At 42.7% G+C, this 24,055-nt stretch overlaps 1 protein-coding gene across 1 annotated transcript; it reads left to right on the forward strand.

Moving 5' to 3' along the window:
- Nucleotides 1–4,124: 4,124 nt before the first annotated feature.
- Nucleotides 4,125–6,124, forward strand: LOC117085224 (40S ribosomal protein S19-like). The gene has a single exon (XM_033213913.1). The coding sequence runs from the start codon at nucleotides 5,530–5,532 to the stop codon at nucleotides 6,070–6,072; it is 543 nt and encodes a 180-aa protein (XP_033069804.1). The 5' UTR covers nucleotides 4,125–5,529; the 3' UTR covers nucleotides 6,073–6,124.
- The last annotated feature ends 17,931 nt before the right edge of the window (nucleotides 6,125–24,055 follow it).

Below are 24,055 nucleotides of genomic sequence, written 5' to 3' on the forward strand. Positions count from 1 at the left end.
TCAAATGCTGGGATTACAAGCATAAGCCACCATGCCCAGCCTCACTGTAGTTTTGATTTGCATTGATCTAATGATCAATGATGTTGAGCTTTTTTTCATATGTTTATTGGCCGCATAAATGTCTTCTTTTGAGAAGTGTCTGTTCATGTCCTTTATCCACTTTTTAACAGGGTTGTTTGTTTTTTTCTTGTATATTTGCTTAAATTCCTTGTAATTCTGGATATTAGACCTTTGTCTAGCTTCAAAATTTTCTCCCATTCTGTAGGTTGTCTTTCTCACTGATAATAGTTTCTTTTGGTGTGCAGAAGTTCTTTAGTTTAATTAGATCCCATTTGTCAATTTTTGCATTTGTTGCAATTGCTTTTGACCTTTTTGTGATGACATCTTTGCCCATGCGAATGTCCTGAATGGATATTGCCTAGATTTTCTTCTAGGATTTTTACAGTTTGGGATTTTACCTTTACGTTTTCAATCCATCTTTAATTAGAAGATGTAAAAAAGAAGAAGGTGTAAAAAAGGGGTCCAGTTTCAATTTTCTGCATATGGCTAGCCAGTTCTCCCAGAACCATTTATTAAATAGGGAATTCTTTCCTCATTGCTTGTTTTTGTCAGATTTGTTGAAGATCAGATGGTTGTGGATGTGTGGTCTTATTTCTGAGATCTCTATTCTGTTTCATTGGCCTGTGTGTCTGTTGTTGTACCAGTACCATGCTGTGTTGGTTACTGTAGCCTTGCAGTAGAGTTTGAAGTTGAGTAATGTGATCCCTCCAGTATTGTTCTTTTTGCTTAAGATTGTCTTGGCTACACGGGCTTTTTGTTGTTGTTGTTGTTGTTCTATATGAATTTCAAAGTAGTTTTTTCTAATTCTGTGAGGAAGGTCTGAGGTGGTTGAATGGGAATAGCATTGAATCTATGAGTTAATTTGGGCAGTATGGCCATTTTCACAATATTGATTCCTCTTATCCATGAACCTGGAATGTTTTTCCATTTGTTTGTGTCCTCTCTGACTTCCTTGAGCAGTGGTTTGTTGTTCTCCATGAAGAAGCCCTTCACTTCCTTGGTTAGCTGTATTCCTAGGTATTTTATTCTCCTTGTAGCAGTTGTGAATGGGAGTTCAATCATGATTTTGCTCTCTGCTTGTCTATGGTTTTTGGACAAGAATGCTTGTGTCTTTTGTATATTGATTTTTTTTTCTGAGACTTCGCTGAAGTTACTTGTCAGCTTAAGCTTTTGGGCCAATTCGATGGGGTTTTCTAGGTATAGGATCATGTCATCTGCAAACAGAGGCAGTTTAACTTTCTCTCTTCCTATTTGAATACTCTATTTTTTCTCTTGCCTGATTGCCCAGACCAGAAATTCCAATACTATGTTGAATAGAAGTGGTGAGAGAGGGCATCCTTGTCTTGTGCCAGTTTTCAAGGGGAATGCTTCCAGCTTTTGCCCATTCAGTATGATATTGCTGTGGGTTTGTCATAAATGCCTGTTATTATTTTGAAGTATGTTCCATCAATACCTAGTTTATTGAGAGTTTTTAACATGAAGGGATGCTGAATTTTACTGAAGGCCTTTTCTGCATCTATTGAGATAATCATGTGGTTTTTGTCTGTAGTTCTGTTTATGTGATGAATTATATTTATTGATTTGCGTACATTGAACCAGCCTTGCGTCCTGGGGATGAAGCAAACTTGATCGTGGTAGGTAAGCTTTTTGCTTTGCTGCTGGATTTAGTTTGCTAATATTTTATTGAGGATTTTTGCATCAATGTTCATCAGGGATATTGACCTGAAGTTTTCTTTTTTTGTTGTATCTCTGCCAGGTTTTGGTATCAGAATGATGCTGGCCTCATAAAATGAGTTAGAGAGGATATTCTCCTTTTCAATTGTTTGGAATAATTTCAGAAGAAATGGTACCAGCTTCTCTTTATACTTCTGGTAGAATTCAGCTGTAAATTCATCTGGTCCTGGGCTTTTTTTGGTTGGTTGGCTATTTCTTACTGCCTCAATTTCAGAACTTGTTATTGTTCTATTCAGGAATTCAACTTCTTCCTAGTTCAGTCATGGGAGGATGTATATATGCAGAAATTTATCCATTTCTTCTAAATTTTCTAGTTTATTTGCATAGAGGTGTTTATAGTATTCTCTAATGGTTGCTTGCATTTCTGTGGGGTCAGTGGTGATATCTCCTTTATCATTTTTTATTGTGTCTATTTGATTCTCCTCTCTTTTCTTGTTTGTTAGTCTAGCTAGTAGTCTATTTTATTAATTTTTTCAAAAAACCAGCTCCTGGGTTAGTTGATTTTTTTTTAAGGATTTTTCATGTCTCCATCTCCTTCAGTTCCAGTCTGATTTTGGTTATTTCTTGTCTTCTTCTAGCTTTAGGGTTTGTTTGCTCTCAGTTCTCTAGTTCTTTTAGTTGTGATGTTACAGTGTCAATTTGAGATCTTTCTAGCTTTTTGTTGTGGACATTTACTGCTATACATTTCCCGCTTAACACTGCTTTAGCTGCATCCCGGAGATTCTGGAACATTGTCTTTTTGTTCTCCTTGGGTTCAAAGAACTTCTTGATTTCTGCCTTAATTTCATTAATCACCCAGGAGACATTCAGGACAAGTTGTTTAGTTTCCATGTAGTTGTGTGGTTTTGGGTGACTTTTTAATCTTGAGTTCTAATTTGATTGTGCTTGGTCTGCGAGACTGTTCGTTATGATTTCAGTTCTTACGCATTTGCTAAGGAGTGTTTTTACTTCCAATTATGTGATCGATTTTAGAGTTAGTGCCATGTGGCACTGAGAAGAATGTATATTCTGTTGTTTTTGGTGGAGAGTTCTGTAGATATCTATCAGGTCCACTTGATCTACAGCTGAGTCTAAGTCCTGAGTATCTTTGTTAATTTTCTGTCTCAATGATCTGTTTAATATTGACAGTGGGGTGTTAAATTCTCCCAGTATTATTGTGTGAGAGTCTAAGTCTCTTTGTAGGTCTCTATGAACTAGTTTTATGAATCTGGGTGCTCCTGTGTTGGGTGAATATATATTTAGGATAGTTAGGTCTTCTTGTTGAATTAAACCCTTTACCATTATGTAATGCCTTTCTTAATCTTTTTTTATCTTTGTTAGTTTAAAGTCTGTTGTGTCAGAAACCAGGATTGCAATTCCTGCTTTTTTCTGCTTTCCATTTGCTTGGTAAATTTCCCTTCATCTCTTTATTTTGAGCCTATATGTGTCTTTGCATGTGAGATAGGTCTCTTGAATACAGCACCTGATGGGTCTTGACTCTTTATCCAGCTTGCCATTTTATATCTTTTAATTGGGGCATTTAGTCCATTTACATTTAAGGTTAATATTGTTATGTGTGAATTTTATCCTGTCATCATGATGCTAGCTGGCTATTTTGCATAATTATTGATGTATATGCTTCATAGTGTCATTGGTTTTTGTACTTCAGTGTGTTTTTGTAGTGGCCATTAATGGTTTTTCCTTTCCATATTTAGTGCTTCCTTCAAGAGCTCTTGCAAGGCAGGCCTGGAGGTGATGAATTGCCTCAGGATTTGGTTGTCTGAAAAGGATTTTATTTCTCTTTCACTTATGAAGCTTAATTTAGGCAGATATTAAATTCTGGGTTGGAAATTCTTTTCTTTAAGAATGTGGAATATTGGGCCCCAATCTCTTCTGGCTTCTAGGGTTTCTGCTGAGAGGTCCACGGTTAGGCTGATGGCCTTCTTTTTGTAGGTGACCTGGCCTTTCTCTCTGGCTGTGCTTAACATTTTTTTCCTTCATTTTGACCTTGGAGGTAAATAAATGTGTGTCTTGGGGTTAATCTTCTCATGGAGTATATTACAGGAATTCTCTGGATTTTCTGAACTGGAATTTTGGCCTGTCTTGCTAGGTTGGGGAAGTTCTCCTGGATGATATCCTGAAGTATGTTTTCCAACTTGGTTCCATTCTTCCTGTCTCTTTCAGGTACCCCAGTCAGTTGTAGGTTTGGTCTTTTTCCATGATCCCATAGTTCTTGGAGATTTTGTTTGTTCCTTTCCATTCTTTTTTTTTTTTTTTTCTAATTTTGTCTGCCTGTCTCATTTCAACAAGATAGTCTTCAAGCTCTGAAATTCTTTCCTCTACTTGCTCTATTTGGCTATTGATATTTGTGGCTGCATTGTGAAGTTTCTGTGTTGTTTTTCAGCTCCATCAGGTCATTTATGTTCCTCTCTAAACTGCTTATTCTGGTAACAACTCCTGTATTGTTTTAGCATGGTCCTTAGCTTCTTTGCATTGGGTTAGAACATGCTCTTTTAGCTCAGTGAAGTTTGTTATTACCCACCTTCTGAAGCCTGCTTCTGTCAAATTCATCCATCTCAGCCTCTGCCCAAATCTGTGCCCTTGGTGGAGAGGTGTTGCAATCATTTGAAGGAGAAGAGGCACTCTGGATTTTTGAGTTTTCGGCAATTTTTCATTGATTCTCATCTTTGTGAGTTAATCTAGCTTCGATCTTTGAGGCTGCTGAACTTGGGATGGGGTTTTTGTGGGGACTTTTTTGTTGATGCCATTGTTGTTATTGTTTTCTGTTTGCTTGTTTCTCTTTTAACAGTCAGGCCCTTTTTCCAAAGGGCTGCTGTAATTTGTTGTGGGTCCACTCCAGACCCTATTTTCCTGGATCCCTCCTGGACCTGAAGGTGTCAACAGTGGAGGCTGCAGAAGAGCAAAGATGGCTGCCTGCTCCTTTCTCTGAGAGCTCTGTTCCAGAGTGGCACCAACTTAATACTAACAGGAATGCTCTTGCATAAGGTGTCTGGCAACCTCTGTTGGGAGCTCTCATCCAGTCAGGAGGTACAGGATCAGAGACCTGTTTAACAAAGCACTCTGGCTGCCCCTTAGCAGAGATGGTGCACTGTGCTGGGGGGAATCCCACTCATCTGGACTGCCTGGATTTCTCAGAGCCAGCTGGCAGAAAGACTGAGTCAGCTGATCCAGAGACCACGACCATCCCTCTCCACATGGGGCTTCGTCCCAGGAAGATCAGAGTTTTGTCCATAAACACCTGGCTGGAGTTGCTGAAATTCCCGCAGGGAGGCCCCACCTAGTGAGGAGGGATAGGTCAGGGGTCCAGCCTAAAGAGGCAGTCTGACCACAATCGACCACAACCACTGTGTTGCATTGTGGAACATTCCTCATGGATCCAAACTACAGACTAGAGCTGCAGTGGTGACTGCTGCCCCTCCGCCAAGCAGCTCAGTCATCTTAGGCCAAAGGCAGCCGCAGTGATGATGGCTCCCCGCCTCCCCCTACCCCGGAACTTAGTAGCTCAGTAGTCTTCAGCAGTCTCCAGCTGAGTGGTCACTGAGAATCTGCACAGCTCTGTGCTTGGGACCCAAGGCCCTGGTGGCATGGGCTCACAAGGGGGACCTTCTGCAGCTTGCACAGATCCATGGAAAAAGTGTGGTTTTCTGTGATAAAATATTTTAAATGGTCCATTTTCAAGGCATGATACATCTAAGTATGGCAGCCAGTCTGCAAATGTGACAAACCGCATAGTTCATGCACCTAGAAGGTCACAATAAGCTAACAGAATGTAGAGGAGGGTCAACCCATAAGACAGAAGAAAGTTTCCTTTCCCCTGGCCGGCAGCGCGGAGGCCGCACGAAGCCTGGAGTTACTGTAAAAGACGTGAACCAGCAGGAGTTCGTCAGAGCTCTGGCAACCTTCCTCAAAAAGTCCAGGAAGCTGAAAGTCCCCGAATGGGTGGACACCATCAAGCTAGCCAAGCACAAAGAGCTTGCTCCCCATGATGAGAACTGGTTCTACACACGAGCTGCTTCCACAGCGCGGCACCTGTACCTCCGGGGTGGCTCTGGGGTTGGCTCCATGACCAAGATCTATGGCGGACGTCAGAGAAACGGCTCCATGCCCAGCCACTTCAGCCGAGGCTCCAAGAGTGTGGCTCGTCGGGTCCTCCAAGCCCTGGAGGGGCTGAAAATGGTGGAAAAGGACCAAGATGGGGGCCGCAAACTGACGCTTCAGGGACAGAGAGATCTGGACAGAATCGCCGGACAGGTGGCAGCTGCCAACAAGAAGCATTAGAACAAACCATGCTGGGTTAATAAATTGCCTCATTCGTTAAAAAAAAAAAAAAGAGAGAGAGAGAAGAAAGTTTCGTTATTGGGAAATCAAAACTGAAGCGGAGAAGGGGACGGAGTATAACCTTATAAGAGGGATAATGAAACTTAGGTGACATCTGGGAAGATTGTAACCCCATAATACTCAACAAATGAGGAACTAGGGGAGGGACTTGCGTGCTAGGAGATAAATTACCTGTTGCGACTGCCCTGGATGTGCCTGCTCACCAGACACCCACTCTTCCAAGACTGTTATTAAAAGTCTCACTTTCGCTGTTCTTCATGCCTCTAAGTCCATTCTTTGGGTTTAGACGGGTGGGAGCTCCCCTCACCCCATGTGGCTCCCAGGTGGGCTGTGGCACCACCCTGCTTTTACCCGCCTCCATGGGTCCCACCAACCTCCTAGCCAGTCCCAAGGGGAGAACCTGGATACCTCAGTTGCCGTTTTTCTTCTTTTCAGTGGGAGCCTCCGACTGCAGCTGTTTCTAGTCAGCCATCTTGACCCCTGGAAATGTTTTTTTATCTTGATCATGGTTCTGGTTTCACAAGTGAAGACATTTGTGAAAGACCATCAAATTGTACAGCTCATTGTATGTGGGTTATCCTTCATACAGTAATAAAAAATGATTTACCATTTCAAATGGATCAAATTTAAACCCTGACAATTGGTACAGTTTTTTTTGTTTTTTGTTTTTGAGGTAGGGTCTCACTTTGTCACCCAAGCTGGAGTGCAGTGGTGCAATCTCGGCTCACTGAAGCCTCAACCTCGCATGTTCAAGTGATCCTCCTGCCTCACCCCCAAAGTAGCTAGGACTACAGGCACACACCAGCACACCTGACTAAGTTTTTTGTATTTTTAGTAGAAACAGGGTTTCACCATGTTGCCCAGGCTGTTCTCAAGCTCCTGAACTCAAGTGATCTACCTACCTCAGCCTCATTCTGGAGAGCAATATCTGGTACAACTGAAGATGCAAATACCCTGTGGTACTAATGCATGCAAGCAGACATATGCAAGGTTGTTCAATGCTGTGGTGTTTATAATGCTGAAACATTGAGAACAACCTGAAGATCTGTCAGCAGGAAAATGGATAAGTAAATTGTGTGCTCATACAATGGAAGACTATAGAACAGTGAAAATAAATCAACTATAGCTACATGTGTCAAATTGTGTATGTAAACCTCAAAACAATGTTGAAGGAAAAATCTTGCACAAATATTTAACCATATCACTCATGTAAATACAAAGCAGCACTGTCTGTTGCTTTTTGACATTTGCATATATGTAAGTACATAAATACGTGGACAGGAATAGTTTCCTCCTTCAGAATTGTGATTACCTCTGGGCTAGGATAGTATGGAAGCAGACCCAAAGGGTACCAAAATATAAAGTTTTAAGTATGAAAGTATAAAATAGGCCGGGCGCGGTGGCTCAAGCCTGTAATCCCAGCACTTTGGGAGGCCAAGACGGGCGGATCACAAGGTCAGGAGATCGAGACCATCCTGGCTAACATGGTGAAACCCCGTCTCTACTAAAAAATACAAAAAACTAGCCAGGCGAGGTGGCGGCCGCCTGTAGTCCCAGCTACTCGGGAGGCTGAGGCAGGAGAATGGCGTAAAAAACCCGGGAGGCGGAGCTTGCAGTGAGCTGAGATCCGGCCACTGCAGTCCAGCCTGGGTGACAGAGCGAGACTCCGTCTCAAAAAAAAAAAAAAAAAAAGAAAGAAAGAAAGTAAAGTATAAAATATTATTTCTGGGCTGTACGCAGTGGCTCATGCCTGTAATCCCAGCACTTCGGGAGGGAGGCAGGCAGATCGCTTGAGCCCAGGAGTTCAAGACCAGCCTGGACAACATGGTGAAACCCTGTTTCTACCAAAAATACAAAAAATTAGCTGGGCTTGGTGGTGTGCACCTGTGGTCTGAGCTACTCAGGAGGCTGATATGGGAGAATCACCTGAGCCTAGGAGGCAGAGGCAGAGGTTTCAGTGATCAGTAATTATGCCACTGTACTCCAGCCTGGATGACACAACAAGACCCCTTCTCAAAAACAAAACAAAACAAAACAAAAAGCCCACAAATGTCCAGCTTGGTCAACATGGTGAAAACTTGTTTCTACTAAAAATACAAAAATTGGCCAGGTGTGGTGGCACATGCCTGTAATCCTAGATACTTGGGACACTAAGGAGAATTGCTTGAACTGGCGGAGGAGATGGCAGTGAGCTGAGATTGCACCACTGCACTCCAGCCTGGGCAAGAGAGCAAGACTCCATCTCAAAAAAACAAAAACAAAACCAAATTTATTTCTTAAAGTTAAAAAAATATCTGAAGCAAATGTGACAAGATGTCCACATTTGTTAAAATCTGAGTGGTAGGTAAATGTTTTTATATTCTGTTATTTTCCAAGTTGCAATTATTTTACTGTTTAAAAAAGCCTGTATAATATGAAAGAGCACATTTACCTGACTGTTTTGTTTGCCAGCTTTATTAGGTTGTGAGGACTGCCGTTACAAAATACCACAGCCTGGGTGGCTTAAACAACAGAAATTTATTTTCTCACCGTTCTGGAGGCTGGAAGTCCAAGATCAGGCAGACAACTGCCGTATGTCTGTATCCTCACAGGGTCTTTTCTCTGCATGCACATCCTGCTGTCTCTTTCTCTTCTTATAAGGACCCCAGTCATATTGAATTAGGCCTCCACCCTTCCAACCTCCTTTAACTCTAAAGGCCCTGTCTCCAATTACAGTCACACTGGGGATTAGGGCTTCAAAATATGAATTTGGGGAGGACGTGACTCAGCCATAACACCACCCAAAGTATTATATAAAGGTTGTAAGCACCTGTGTATGCATTAGCCAGTACCCCTTCTTAGTCATATCCCAGATGGAAGATTGAGATAGGACAAGGATCTTGAAGCTACTGAGTCTTCAACCCACCTATAAACCCTTCCTAAAGTGAATCTGAGAGGTTTTTACTTAAGTGTAGGAACTTTTCAACCTGGATTTGCAGTACCTATTTTGACTATTGAGATCAAGTTGTTTCTTATTACTGGGCTCATGGTTCTGTTCTACAGAGCTGTGAACCAGAACAGCTCATTTTTCAATTATGACAGATAGATGAATTTGCTGCAGCCCTTGTGTATTTCCTAAAATTCCCACTCCTAAATGGATAACAGTTTGTATGATAGATACAATTCACTCATTGAATTCAACAAACATTGGGTGCTCATTGTGTGCCAGATTCTTAAAACATTGGTAGGAATGCAAAAATCAGTAAAATACAGCTTCATTTCTGGGATTCACTCCTCAAATACTGTTCAAAGTGAGGGAAGGGAAGCTGAAAATGGTAATAGATCTAAAGTCAGATATTTTCTAGGGAATAATATCCTAATCCTTGCTCCTACATGTTTTATACCTGTATATTTCTACCTTTGCCTCGTAGATGATAAATTCCTTGCATATAAGGAAAAGAACCTAAATGTTCTATACACCAAATGCTTATTGACTCTCTTTAATGTGAACTCTCTACATTTTTCTTATTTATAATAGAAACATATTTTCAGTGTCTGGATTTCTCATGTATTGTGGAGGGCGAAGCTTTCATTCAACCTCTTGATATGTTTAATCAGGTCCTTGGCACTGGGGAGTAGATAGTCTCCAAAGATGACCCCTATCAATTCCTTCCCTTTTTGTAAGCATGAGTTGTTCCATTCATCATGCAGTGGGATCTACCTCTGCTCCCCTTCCACTTGGGCTGGCCTTGCAGCTTGCTTTAACCTTATCCTTTAAGAAACCACGGGGCCTCCACTGTCACCCTGGGAAGTCAGCAGCCATGTATGAAGTCTAGTTACCCAGAGCCCACTGTGCTAGGAGGAAGTCCAGACTAGTCTCATGGAGAGGCCATGTTGGAAGAGAAAGAGAATGTCATTCTCCACTTACTACATCATCATCTCTACTAAGAAAATAACACACCGGGCGCAGTGGCTCATGCCTATAATCCCAGCACTTTAGAAGGCTGAGGCAGGCGGATCATAAGGTCAAGAGATCGAGACCATCCTGGTCATCATGGTGAAATCCCGTCTGTACTAAAAATACAAAAATTAGCTGAGCGTGGTGGCACTAGCCTATAGCTCCAGCTACTCTGGAGGTGGAGGCAGGAGAATCACTTGAACCTGGGAGGTGGAGGTGGCAGTGAGCTGGGATCATGCCACTGCACTCCAGCCTGGTGACAGAGCAAGACTCTGTCAAAAAAAAAAAAAAAAAGCAAGAAAATTAACAAAAAATTCCCACTCCACTATATAGACCATATTAAAATTTCTTCGGTTATTCACCAAATATATATTTTACAGCTAGATTTTTTTGTGTGTGTTGGGATCCAATGAAGTTTTATACAATGCATTTTGTTTGATCTTTTTCTTTTTTTTCTTATTTTTGAGATGGAGTCTCACTCTGTCACTGAAGCTGGAGTGCAGTGGCGCAATCTCAGCTCACTGCAACCTCCATCTCCCGGGTTCAAGCCTCCCAGGTTCAAGCGATTCTGCCGAGTAGCTGGGATTACAGGCACGTACCACCACATCTGGCTAACTTTTTTGTATTTTTAGTAGAGACAGGGTTTCACTATGTTGGCCAGGCTGGTCTTGAACGCCTAACCTCAAATGATTCACCCACCTTGACCTTCCAAAGTGCTGGGATTATAGGCATGAGCCACCGGACCTGGCCTTGTTTTATCTTTTAATCTAAAACAGTTCCTTTGCTTTCTTCTGACATTTGGAATATTCTTGGTTCTGGATTTGTATAGTTATCTCCTCTTGATGTTCAACTTGATCCTGTAATCTATATTCTATAAACTGGAAGTGACATCTAAAAGCTTAAATAGGTACAGGTTAAATATTTCTGGCACAGTATTTCATTAATGGTGCTATAAACTTAATATCGCCTTTACATCAGGAGTTAGATAAAAGATCTTTAATTTTGATTGAGTAATTCAACATGGTAGAGAAGTCCCAAAGGATCCAGAGAGCTGTGGCAGCAGGAACTCTGTTCACAATCATAAAATATTCTTGTCTGTGTAGTACTGTTAGATCTTTCCCTCACTTCTTTGAAAACTTAATTCTTGTCCCAGCTTCACCAATGAATTGTTTTTATTTAGCTCTTTTTAAATGATGATGGTGTTTTGATTTTCTCTTTTTAATTGACAAGTTAAAATTGTATATACTTATGGTGTACAATATTATGTTTTGGTACATGTACACGTTGTGAAATGGCTAATTTTTTTTTTTTTTTTTTTTGAGAGGGAGTCTTGCTCTGTTGCCCAGGCTAGAGAACAGTGGCACGATCTTGGCTCACTGCAACCTCCACCTCCCGGGTTCAAATCACTCTCCTGCTTCAGCCTCCTGAGTAGCTGGGATAGCAGGTGTGTGCCACCAAACTCGGCTAATTTTTGTATTTTTTTTTTTTTTTTTTTTTAGACGGAGTCTCGCTCTGTCGCCCAGGCTGGGGTGCAGTGGCCAGATCTCAGCTTACTGCAAGCTCCGCCTCCCGGGTTTATGCCATTCTCCTGCCTCAGCCTCCCGAGTAGCTGGGACTACAGGCACCTGCCACCTCACCCGGCTAGTTTTTTGTATTATTTTTAGTAGAGATGGGGTTTCACTGTGCACCGTGTTAGCCAGGATGTCTCCATCTCCTGACCTCGTGATCCGCCTGTCTCGGCCTCCCAAAGTGCTGGGATTACAGGCTTGAGCCACCGTGCCCGGCCTTAATTTTTGTATTTTAAGTAGAGACAGGGTTTCACCATGTTGGTCAGGCTGGTCTTGAACTCCTGACCTCAGGCGATACACCCGCCTTGGCCTCCCAAAGTGCTGGGATTACAGCCGTGAGCCACCACGCCTGGCCATTAAGCTTTTACCATATGCATTAGCTCACTTTTGTGTGTGTGTGTGTGTGTGTGTGTGGTGTGTGTGTGGTGAGAACATTTAAAATCCACTCCCTTAGCAATTTGCTTTTTGATCTTTTCTTTTTTTTTTCAAAGACAAGGTCTAGCTCTGCAGCCCAGGCCAGAGTGCAGTGGCGAGATCCTGGTTCACTGCAGACTTGACCTCCTGGGATCAAGGGATACTTTTACTTCAGCCTCCTGACTACCTGAGACTACAAGTGCACGTCACCATGCCCAGCTAATTTTTTTTTTTTTTAAAAATAAAGATGGGATCTTTCTGTGTTGTTCAGGCTGGTCTTGAATTGCTGGCCTCAGGTAATCCTCCCACTCCGGCCTCCCAAAGTGCTGGGATCATAGGTGTGAGCCACTGTGCCAGGCTGAGCAATTTTCAAGTATACAATAGAGTATTGCTGGGTATAGTGGCTTGTACCTGTAATTCTAGCACTTTAAGAGTCCAGATGGGCAGATAGCTTGAGCCCAGGAGTTTGAGACCAGCCTGGGGAACATGGTGAAACCTCGTCTCCAAAACATTTTTTAAAATACAAAAGTTAGCTGGGCGCAATGGCACATGCCTACAGTCCTAGCTACTCAGGAGGCTGAGATGGGAGGATCACTTGAGTCAAGGAGGTCGAGGTTGCAGTGGGCTAGGATCACACCACTGTACTCCAGCCTGGGTGACAGAACAAGACCCTGTTTCAAAACAGAACAGAACAGAAGAAACAAACAAAAACCAAACAACATAGTATATAACCTGCAGTTACAAGATGTGCAGTAGACCTTTTGAACTTATTCCTCCTATCTAACTGAAATTTTGTGTCCTTTGACTGACGTCTCCCCCCAGCCAGTGCTAACTACTGTTTTTCTTTTTGTTTTTATGAGATCATTTTTTTTTTTACATTCCACATATAAGTGGGATTATGCCGTATTTGTCTTTTTGTGCCTGACATATTTCAGTTAGTATGACGTTCTCCAGGTTCATTCACATCACAAATGACAGGATTTTCTTCTTTCTTGAGACTGAATGGCATTTCATTGTGTATTATGCCACCTTTTCTTTATTCATCTTCCATTGATGGACACTAGGGTTGATTCCATACCTTGGCTATTATGAATAGTTCTGCAATTAACATGGGAGTGCAGATAACTCTTTGACATACTGATTTCATTTCCTTTAGATATATACCCGGCAGTGGGATTGCTAGATCATATGGTAGTTCTATTTTTAAGTTTTGGAGGAATTCCTATACTGTTTTCCATAGTGGCTGTACTAATTTACATTCTCACCAACAGTGTACATGGGTTCCCTTTTCCCCACATCTTTCCATCACTTGCGGTTCTAATTTGCATTTCTCTGATGACTAATCATGTTGAGCATTTTTTCATACACTTGTTGGCCATGTATGTCTTCTTTTGAGAAACGTCTATTCAGATCCTTTGCCATTTTAAAATCAGATTGTTTACTTGTTATTGAGTTGTTTGAGTTCCTGATATATTTTGGCTATTCAGACCTTATCAGATGTATTGTTTGTAAATATATTCTCCCATTCTGCAGGTTGTCTCTTCACTCTGTTGATTGTTTCCTTTGCTCTGAAAAGCTTTTTAGTTTGATGGAATCCTTTTTATCTATTTTTGCTTTTGTTGCCTGTGCGTTTGGGGTTACACACAAAAACTTATTGCCTTGACCAGCATCATGGAACTTTCTCCCTATGTTTTCCTTCTGTAGTTTTATAGTTTCAGAACTTATATTTTAAGTATTTATCCATTTGGAGTTGATTTTTGGTATATGGTGTGAGGTGAGCGTTCACCTTCATTCTTCCTCATTGGATATCTAGTTTTCCCAGTGCCATTTATCGAAGAGACTGTCCTTTCCCCGTTGTGTGTTCCTGGCATCTTTGCTAAAAATCCATTGACCACAAATGTGTGGCTTTCTCTCTGGGCTCTCTATCCGGTTTCATTGGTCTATGCATCTGTTTTTATGCCAGTACCATGCTCTTTTGATTCTCATCAAGCAAACCTACTACTCTTTTCACAATATCAAAAGAATATTGTCATGATTGATACTAATTAAGGATAAAATCTCAGGGGAACAAAATACATAACATGCAACAATGTAGTATTTGACTTCTAATCTGTGAGTTCTCATTCACTAATGTGAGCTATTTTGCTTTTACCCAGTGTTTCTCATAAGAAGATTCCTAAATATTGTGAGCTGATTGCTTGAACAGTTAAAAATACATAACAAAAATGCATTTATCTAGGCAAACTGCATTATTAATCAGCATCATTTTGTTTACTAATTTTTAACCTACTTCAGAAACCATATAAAGAGTTCTTCGATGAAATAAATCCTTAAACTTTAAAGTTTTTATTCTACCACTAAGCAAATGACAATCGATTTAACTTTTGTCACTTAAAAATACTGTAAACTTACTGTATGTTCTAAATATTGTCTGTCTTCAATAAGTGGATAGAAAGTATGTACAATTCTGTTTTGAGTTTGGGTTTTGGGATAGGCATCTGAGTTTAAATCTTGGTTCTGCCCTTTGTTAGTTTCATATCTTAGAGCAGATCTTGCAATCTCCCACATCAGCTCTTTCTCCACATGTAAAAGACATGAGCAAATAGCTCATGGCGTTTGTACTAAGGATGAAATGAGGGTTGTTTTGTGAAAAATGTGGCACGAACGGTCTTGGTCTCCACTGAGCAGAGTCTGTGTGTTCACGGCACTTTTGGATCTTTGGTTTTAGATGATGAAATCAGGCATACACCCGTGTTTATGGGTTTGGATTATTGCATAAAGTGAATATGTGTGCATGCAAATTTCTAGATTTGATGACATCTTTCTTGGAGCATGGTGACACATTTAGAATCATAAAGCTATTAAAGTTTTCCATTCCATGGCATATATGGGGTTAATCTGGGGTTAAGAGGAAAAGGCACCTGAGGTCCCAAGCTAGAGACCTAACTCTGACTCCAGGAGAGACCAAGTGGCATTTCCAAATGTATTTGTTCAGCGTCCTGGCGCCTGGGTCTAGCCAGTGAAATGCTAACCTGGCAGTCAGTGGCTGGTGCTCTTGCATGCTCTCTCTGGGTTTTTTAAGATCTGGAAATTGAAAGCATGTGATTTCAAAAAGAAGCCGCTAATCTCTGTAAGCAAAGAGATGTGTTTATTTTTCCTTTGACTCCCAGAACGCTGCCTGCCCCAGAAGCTCTGGTTACACAATTCCTACCTGACAGGTAAAGCTTTGGAAACTTCTGAGACTGGCAGAAGCAGCGGAAAAATCAAGTAGACTTGCCTTCCCCCAAGAGTCAGAAAGTTGTATAAACAGCTTGGGCTGGGCTGATCCCATAGCCGATGGAACTGGTTTAACCAGGTGCTTCTGCCTGGACGCCAGTCTGGGAGAACAACACTGCCTTTGATCTCAGGGTGGCTTTGGGAACAATCTAGAAAGCTACTGTAGGCTTCAAGTGTTTGTTTTAAATTGCAGTACTTAAAGGTAACCAGGAACTGCATTTAAACCCAAGTACTAGTTTAAATCAGGGAAGTAACTGCCCTAGTATGGCTTCTAAGCAATTTAACATCTAGCTACACTTGCTATCCATGTTGTCTGTGAGGAGTTGGAAATGTTTCATTCCCTGAATGAATGGCTAAAGTCCTGCTCCTTCAATGGGACAGTATCCCCTTAATATGTCTTGAGGACAAACATTATTACCTTTAAGTTTCAGAAGTCTGAGGCTTGGGACAAGTTGTCATGGTTGATGCAGAAATTTAATGTAATCCTTAGAGGAATGAAGTGGAAAATGTCTTTGGCTCTGAATGAAGAGATGAACTCGATTCTAGTGGCGGTTCTCCTTATAATTTGGGGCAGGTTATTTGAATTTCCTGTGCACGCATATGTACTGTATGTGTACACGTCTGTGTGTGTGCTTCCTTATTTCTTTCACGGTGCTATCACATGTATCTTGGTATATCTTACTTTACTGGGTGCTAACTGTTGTCCATGCTACACTGGACATCTCCTGTTTTCTCCTCCAAATCTACTCTCCATCCTTCCCTCCTGCCTTGTGCTCTGGGAGGCTGACTTTTATGGACGGCACTTTTATGGACACTTCTCACTTCTGGTTGTTTTTTGCCAATAGGAGACACGCAGAAGAAAGATCTGTAGGCAGAAGGAGGAGAGTGAGATTGAAGCATTTATCTCACCAGCTTCTGCCCAGTGGGCTTGTCGTAGTTGGCTGAGGCCCTCTACCAAAGGCCACAGATGTTGTAGAGTTGCGTTTTCCATATACTTATTCTTTTTGGGTTCTAAGAAAGTTCCAGAAACTTCCAGGTCCCTTTGGCCTTGTAGACCTGGGGGTAGAAATGGTTCCCTGCTGTAATAGCCTTAAGATAATGCATGTTCTCTGAGTGGTTTCTTTTGACTTGGCCCACAACCTGGCAAATTGTCCCTCTATGAAATGCCCCTCAATTAACCCACTTGAATATGTCATCTGTGTCCTGTCAGCATCCTGAATGTCACACATGTGATGTTACTTAATTCTTTTTTTTTTTGGAGGCAGAGTCTTGCCTGTCGCCCAGGCTGGAGTGCAGTGGCTCGATCTCGGCTCACTGCAAGCTCCACCTCCCGGGTTCACACCATTCTCCTGCCTCAGCCTCCCGAGTAGCTGGAACTACAGGCACCCACCACCACGACTGGCTAATTTTTTATATTTTTAGTAAAGACGGGATTTCACCGTGTTAGCCAGGATGGTCTCAATCTCCTAACCTCGTGATCCGCCCACCTCGACCTCCCAAAGTGCTGGGATTGCAGGCGTGAGCCACTGTACCCAACCAGATCTTACTTAATTCTTACTGCAGCCAGGAAGAGTTTTGTATTATTACTGCATAGCACAGCTGAGAAAGCCTCAGGGGTGTGAAACACCTTGTCTGAAGTGACACACTTTGTACACGGGAGGGCAGGACTCCAAGGGAGGCCCTCTGGCTCCGCTCTCCTGCCTCCTGCTATGCTGAGCTCTGTTGGATTACCTCTGTGAGTCTCACACGTGTGGGTTCACAGCCCCCTTTTCATAAAAGTACTTGGCAAACCTCTTGACTCTCTTGAAATGAAATTAATAAATTATACAAATTATCTAAACACCGAATTTCCAATAAAATACATATATTAAAAATAAAAGGACAGTTATTTATAATAAAATATAGTCATGAACTGCATAATGATGTTTTACTCAGTGACTGACTGTATATACGATGGTGGCCCCAAAAGATTATGGAGCTGAAAAATTCCTAGTGACATTGTAGCCATGGGGCTGTTGTGGTGCCATTTCTATTTGCCATTTCTTTTTTTGAGACAGGATCTGGCTCTATCACTTAGGCTGAAGTGCAGTGGTGCAATCACAGCTCACTGCAACCTTGACCTCCTGAGCTCAAGAGATCTTCCCACCTCATCCCACCCCTCCTCTCCATGACCCCCCACTCCCACCCCACTGCCCCCACAGTGGAACTGCAAGCGCATGCCGGCATGCCCAACTAATTTTTTTAAAAAAATCTCAGCGGAGATGAAGTCTCGTCATATTGCCCAGGCTGGCCTTGAACACCTGGGCTTAAAGCAGTCCTCCCACCTCAGCCTCCCAAAGTGTTGGGATGCAATTACTTTTTAAAAAGTAAAATTTGGCATAGCCTAAGTGTACAGTATTTACAAAGTCTGCAGTAGTGTACAGTAACGTCCTAGGCCTTCACATTCACTCACCACTCACTCGCTCACTCACCCACCCAGAGCAACTCCCAGTCCTACAAGCTCCATTTGTGGTAAGTGCCTAGACTGGTGTAGCTTTTTTAAAATCTTTTTTAGGGCATTTTTCCTTTGCCTTTTCTATGTTTAGAGATGCCTAGATATACAAATACTTCCCATTGGGTCCCAGTTGCCTTTAGTATTCAGTCCAGTAACACGCTGTATAGGTTTGTAACCTAGGAGCAAGAGGCTATCCCCCGTAGCCTAGGTGTGTAGTAGGCTATACCACTGAGGTTTGGGTAAGTCCACTCGACGATGTTCTCACAGTGATGAAAGCGCCTAGTGATGCATTTCTCCGCATGTATCCCTGTCCTTAGGTGACACATGACTGTCTGTATTTTGTATGTAAATAGTCATGACCACGTGGTTAAGTTATAATGAAATCATCAGAGGCATGGACTTTCTTATCAGAGTACGTTAGTACTGGAGATATGTAAGGCAAAATGGGCTTTTTTTCTTTGTCTATGACATTTTGAGATCAGGGCTAAATTAAGACAATCAGGTCAAATCACCAAGATAGGTTAGATTTTTGCTCAAACATATTTACTCTCTTTCCTTCACCTCCACGGCAGGCATGTGTTTTTACTTTTCCACGTGTTGACTTCAGGCTTGGCGATGGGGCCTGCTTTGGCCACTTGGGCTAACAGCAGACAAGACTGAATGAAAGCTTGAAATGTGCTGTGCAGGGAGGCTCGCTTTCTCCTGCCTCTGCCACTGTCATGAGAAGAGCATCTCCCAGGAATCTGCAGCCCCATCTGCCTGGGTCCCACAATGAGATACTAAGAACAGAGCTGGGTCCAACACAAGCAAGGGGCCAAGCCAAGCTAACCATGCTTGAGGCAGGACTGCTCAGCTGAGCCCAGCCAAGACCAACCAACCCCCAGCAAACCCAGCCATGCATGGGAGAGAATGATGGTTATTTGCCTTGGAATGGCTTATTATGCAAAAATTGCTGACAGACACAATGATCATGAATGTAGTGGCTACAGATGCAGATGATACAGGAAGGTTGTACTGGGAATTCAGATACCATGGGCCCAGGTGCTATTGCTCATGTGATTTTTCCATGATAGTGAGCATTCTGGATAAAACAGTGTCATTTCCCCTTCATACACACAGTAGTTGCGTTTCTGAAATATTCAGATACATTAAAACTGTACAAAAATAGTCTGTTTTTGTACAGTGTAAATCAAAGCTGTTATAAAGTCTTCTAGGCTGAAGACATTATAGCAGCTTTTTGATCTACATAAATGTGCAGACAATAAAAGTATGTGGGACATTAGGTGGAACTGTCCTAACTATTACAGGTCAGTCAGCACCCAGCTGCCCTCCAAATACCAGAATTGTCCCCCAATTCTTGTGAAAGCCAAAAACACCTCCACACATTTCCAAAATTCCCCCAGGTGGCCTTGGTGGAAACACTAGATGAGATGTCTAAGTGGTCCCTTCCAGCTCAAATATTTGCAGATTTAAAAAATCTGATTATAGTAGTAATTTAATCAATACATAGATAGTAAATATTATGTGCCAGTAATTTTTTTCTGAGACAGGATCTTGCTCTGTTTCACAGGCTGGAGTGGCACGAACATGGCTTACTGCAGCCTCAACCTCCCAGGCTCAAGTGACCCTACCACTGCAGCCTCCCAGGTAGCTGGGACCACGGGCACACATCACCACACCCAGATAATTTTTTTTTTTTTTAATTTTTGGTAGAGATGAGGTCTCACTTTGTTGCCCAGGCCGGTCTCGAACTCCTGGGCTTAAGCAATCCTCCTGCCTTGGCCTCCCAAAGTACTGGGATTACTATGAGCCACTAGCCAGTACTGTTGATATAAGAAAAATACACAACCATTGTTCTCAAAGGGCTTACAGTGTAGAGGGGAGCGCAAGTCAGCAATTAGGCAATTATAATGTGGAGTGATAATTCATACCAGGAGTATACATTCAGGATGCTGCAGGAGCACAGCCCAGGAGCATCTAACCCAATCTTGGGGCTCAGAGAACGCTTCCCTCTCCTGGGGGACGAGTAGGTGTTAATCAAGCAAGCAGCGGTGAGAGGTGGAACAGAGGCGAGGGAGCAGGCAGCATGCTCCATCCCATATAGAAAGGGTCATTATAATGCATCTACTGAGACTACAAAAGGGGCAACAGCCTCAGCCTTGGATAGATTTCCGTTCAAATTCTGGCTCAACTCTAATCCTGAGCCTTTATAATGACTAAACTTTACTAATTGCTTCTTATGTTCCAGGCTCTGTGGGAAGTACTTTATATGAATTATTACTCTTAATCCTCCCAACGGTACCTTAAAAGGGTAGCTACTATGGTTATCATCCCTGTGTTACAGAATAAGAAACTGAGGCACAGAAAGAATAAGTAACTTGCCTAAGCTAGGAGTGGTGGAGCTGTGATTCGAACGAAGACAAAAACAGAAAAATAAACAAACAAAGAACGAAGACAAATGTGACTTGAGAGCCAACATTCTTTACCACCGCCCCACACGGCAACCTTCTCTGATCCTACTTCCTCATTGAGATGAGTGCAATCACAGCTCCTGTGAATTTATAGTTTGTGGATGAAGTGGTTTCTATATTTAAAGCACCAGACACATTGGTAGAATTAAAAAAAAAAAATTTAAATGATCCAAGTTCTAATTCTTCCATATTGGGATCTTAAAAAATTTTTGCCTGTATTTTTAAAAATGTGGCTACTGAAAAAATTGAAATTACATATGTGTTTCATATTATATTTCTTTTTCTAATTTTATAGATTTAGGGGGCACCAGTGCAGTTTGGTTACATGTATATATTGTGTACTGGTGTAATTCTTCCCTTTTTAAGGGAGGAAAGTAATCATTTGGAGAGTATACAGTATACATAATTTTAGTTACAAATCACACTGTTTTTGGCTTTAAAAGAAACCCAAGCCTATATTGGGTTGCATGTAACAGAAAACACAAAATACAAGCGACTTAAATACACAAGGGTTTATTCTTCTTTTTTTTTTTTTTTGAGATGGAGTCTTGCTCTATCACCCAGGCTGAAGTGTGCAAAGGTGTGAACTCCGCTCACTGCAACCTCCACCTCCTGGGTCCAAGTGATTTTCCTGCCTCAGCCTCCCTAGTAGCTGGGATCACAGGTGCCTGCCACCACACCCAGATAATTTTTGTATTTTTATTAGAGACAGGGTTTCACCATGTTGGTCAGGCTGGTCTCAAACTCTTAACCAGGCAGGTGACCTACCTACCTTGGCCTCCCAAAGTTCTGGGATTATAGGCATGAGCCACCACTCCCGGCTGAACAACGGTTTATTCTCATGTCAAAGAAGCCGAGTTAGGTAGTCCAGTTCCTCCTATCTTTTTGGCCTCTGTCTCCAGGTGACTTTATGATCCAAGGTGGCTGCTAGAGAGCTTCAGTCCTCAGATCTGCATCCACACTGCAGGGAGGAGGAGAGGGGAAAGAACAAGGAGATAGACCTAGTCAATTCCTATAAGGGGCTTCTCTAAAGTCCCGTGCAGGATTTCTGCTTATGTCTGGGATTGTGACAGGGAGACTCACAGCCTGTGACTGACTGATAGAGGTTTATAAAAGCCCCAGCCTCAAAGAAGGCAATATTGCAGTTCCCAGAGCCTCCTGTGTGAGCAGGCTGAGGCTGGAAGCCACACCTTCAGCTAAAACCACCTCTTGCCTCTTTCTTGCCTCAGTGTCTAGAGGAACTCTAGAAGCTTCTAGAAGCCTTTTGCTTCTGGAGACCTCAGGCGTACCTTGACTTGCGGCAGATAACTCCAACCTCTGCCCACCTCTATCTTCATGTGGCCTTTGTCTCCCTGTGTCCTTTCCTCTTTTTTATAAGGACACCAGTCATTGGATGTAGGATTCACCCTAATCCAGTGTGATCTCATCTCGAGCATTAACTGATTATTTCTGCAAAGAGCCTACTGCCAAGTAAAGTCACATATGATGTTCTGAATGAACATGAATGTTTGGGGAACAACCGACTACACATGGTATTTTACTTTTCAGCGGATTTATTTTTCTTTTTTCTTTTTTGAGATGGAGTCTTGCTCTGTTGCCCAGGCTGGAGTGCAGTGGTGTGATCTCCACTCACTGCAACCTCTGCCTTCTGGCCTCAAGTGATTCTCCTGCCTCAGCCTCCCAATAGCTGGGATTACAGGGGGCCTGCCACCATGCCCAGATAAATTTTATAGTTTTAGCAGAGATAATGGTTCATCATGTTGGCCAGGTTGGTCTCAAACTCCTGACCTCAAGCGATCTGCCTGCCTCAGCCTCCCAAAGTGCTGGGATTACAGACGCGAGTCATCGTGCCAGCCAGATGTATTTATCTTGAGGTTTAATTTCTATGCGTTTACAAGAAGCAGTCATGTACACACACACACACACACACACACACACACACACACACGTTCTCTCCTGCACTTCATTCCCAGCTTTCATGCCAGAGAGGCATCATATTCAGGCAGGAAGACAGGGGACAGGGCAGCTCCTTGAGATGTGGATGGAGGAAGTCCCAGGAGTTCCATGCCACAGGTCTTTATTGGCTTCTGAAAGGCCCATTCCATCGAGGCTTCTGTCCAGCACAGCAGAAATGACCAGTGAATCTCAATAGCTTATCAGAAAGCGTCCTTAGTTTCAGGGTGTTTGGTTCAGCAGTGTTGTGGCTGTTTTTCAAAGATCCAAGGAAGGCTACACAGAGTCCCTTTGTATCCAAATCCTTTCCCAGCCAAGTTTTCACAGTTGAGACTTTTCAGGGCTGGAAAAAGGTTTGGTGAGCTTTACTCTTGGAAATTAGAGAGATGAAGTCAAGGGGATTGCGGGGCCATCTCAGCAGGGGTGCCGGGATCCAGAACTGAAAAGCAGAGGCTGCTGTGGTAAGGTCTCTGCAGGTTTTATTCTTGTTGCTGGTCTTCCCTGATCGCTTTCCCCTTAAAACAGAACAACAGCAACAAAAAACAGTTGTGAGTGCTTACTTTGGGGCAGCAAGATAAAAAGCACCAAGGAGTCCAGGTTCCTCCACAAAGGCCGGAGAGGATGGAAGGAGGAAAGATGGAGGGAGGGAAACAGGCAGGTCTACAGGGAGTGTGGCAGGGAGAAGGAAGGTCAGAGTAACCTGATCTTGACTGGAGGACTTCAAGGACAGATACATCCATCCAATAGTATGGCTGCAGCCACAGAACATTAATCAGCATTCTTGATTATAAGAGATAGAACCAACCCCATCTCAAACTGGCTTAAAGAGCCACTGAGGAATTTATGAATTGTGTAACTGAAAACTTCAGGCTGGTTGGGTGCAGTGGCTCACGCCTGTAATCTCAGCACTTTGGGAGGCCGAGACGGGCGGATCACCTGAAGTCAGGAGTTCAAGACCAGCCTGCCTAACATGGCGAGACCCCGTCTCTACTAAAATTACAAAAAATTAGTGTGGTGGCAGGTGCCTGTAATCCCAGCTACTTGGGAGGCTGAGGCAGGAGAATTGCTTGAACCCAGGAGGCGGAGGTTGCAGTGAGTGGAGATCGTGCCACTGCACTCCAGCCTGGGAGACAAGAGTGAGACTCTGTCTCAAAAAAAAAAAAAGAAAAGAACAGAAAAGAAAGAAAAAAGAAAAGAAAACTTCAGGCATGGCTGAATCTAGATGCTCACATGGTGTCCTCAGACCTTCCTGTCTCCCGGTTCTGCTTTTTTCTTATTGGCTTCCTTATAAGGCAGGTGCTCCTCAAGGGGTAGGGAACATTGCCACTGGCTCCTTGGTCACCCTGGTGAAGAAGGCTTATGTGGTTGATTGTGTCATGGACCCTGATTCTTCACCATTCTCTGATCACTTTCCTTGCCATGTAACTTTGCAATGCTTGGTCCATGTGACTTACTTGAGCCAAAACTATGAGATGGAAGTGAGAGTGGTATAATTCCAACCCCAGGCCTCACGGAACTTGTCTGCTTCTGCTAGTTCTCTTGTGCATCTGACATCCCCGTGAAAAAGATACGCCCAGGCTGTCCTGGTGGTTCCAGGAGGAGGAGGAAAGATACACAGAGCAGAGCTGACTAGTGCTGCATTATTGGAACACTAAGCATGTGGGAGTTATTTATATCCTAATGCTCAAAGTCATTGCCAAGGTCTGATTGCAAAAATTCAAAAAATTGCAATTTCAGGCATAAATGGGTTAAGATGATCCTGGATCAGCTAACCACCAGACGTGTGACTCAGCCCAGGTAACACTGGAGA

This window comes from Trachypithecus francoisi, unplaced genomic scaffold, assembly GCF_009764315.1.
Source record: "Trachypithecus francoisi isolate TF-2019V2 unplaced genomic scaffold, Tfra_2.0 Lachesis_group1, whole genome shotgun sequence".
NCBI lineage: Eukaryota > Metazoa > Chordata > Mammalia > Primates > Cercopithecidae > Trachypithecus > Trachypithecus francoisi.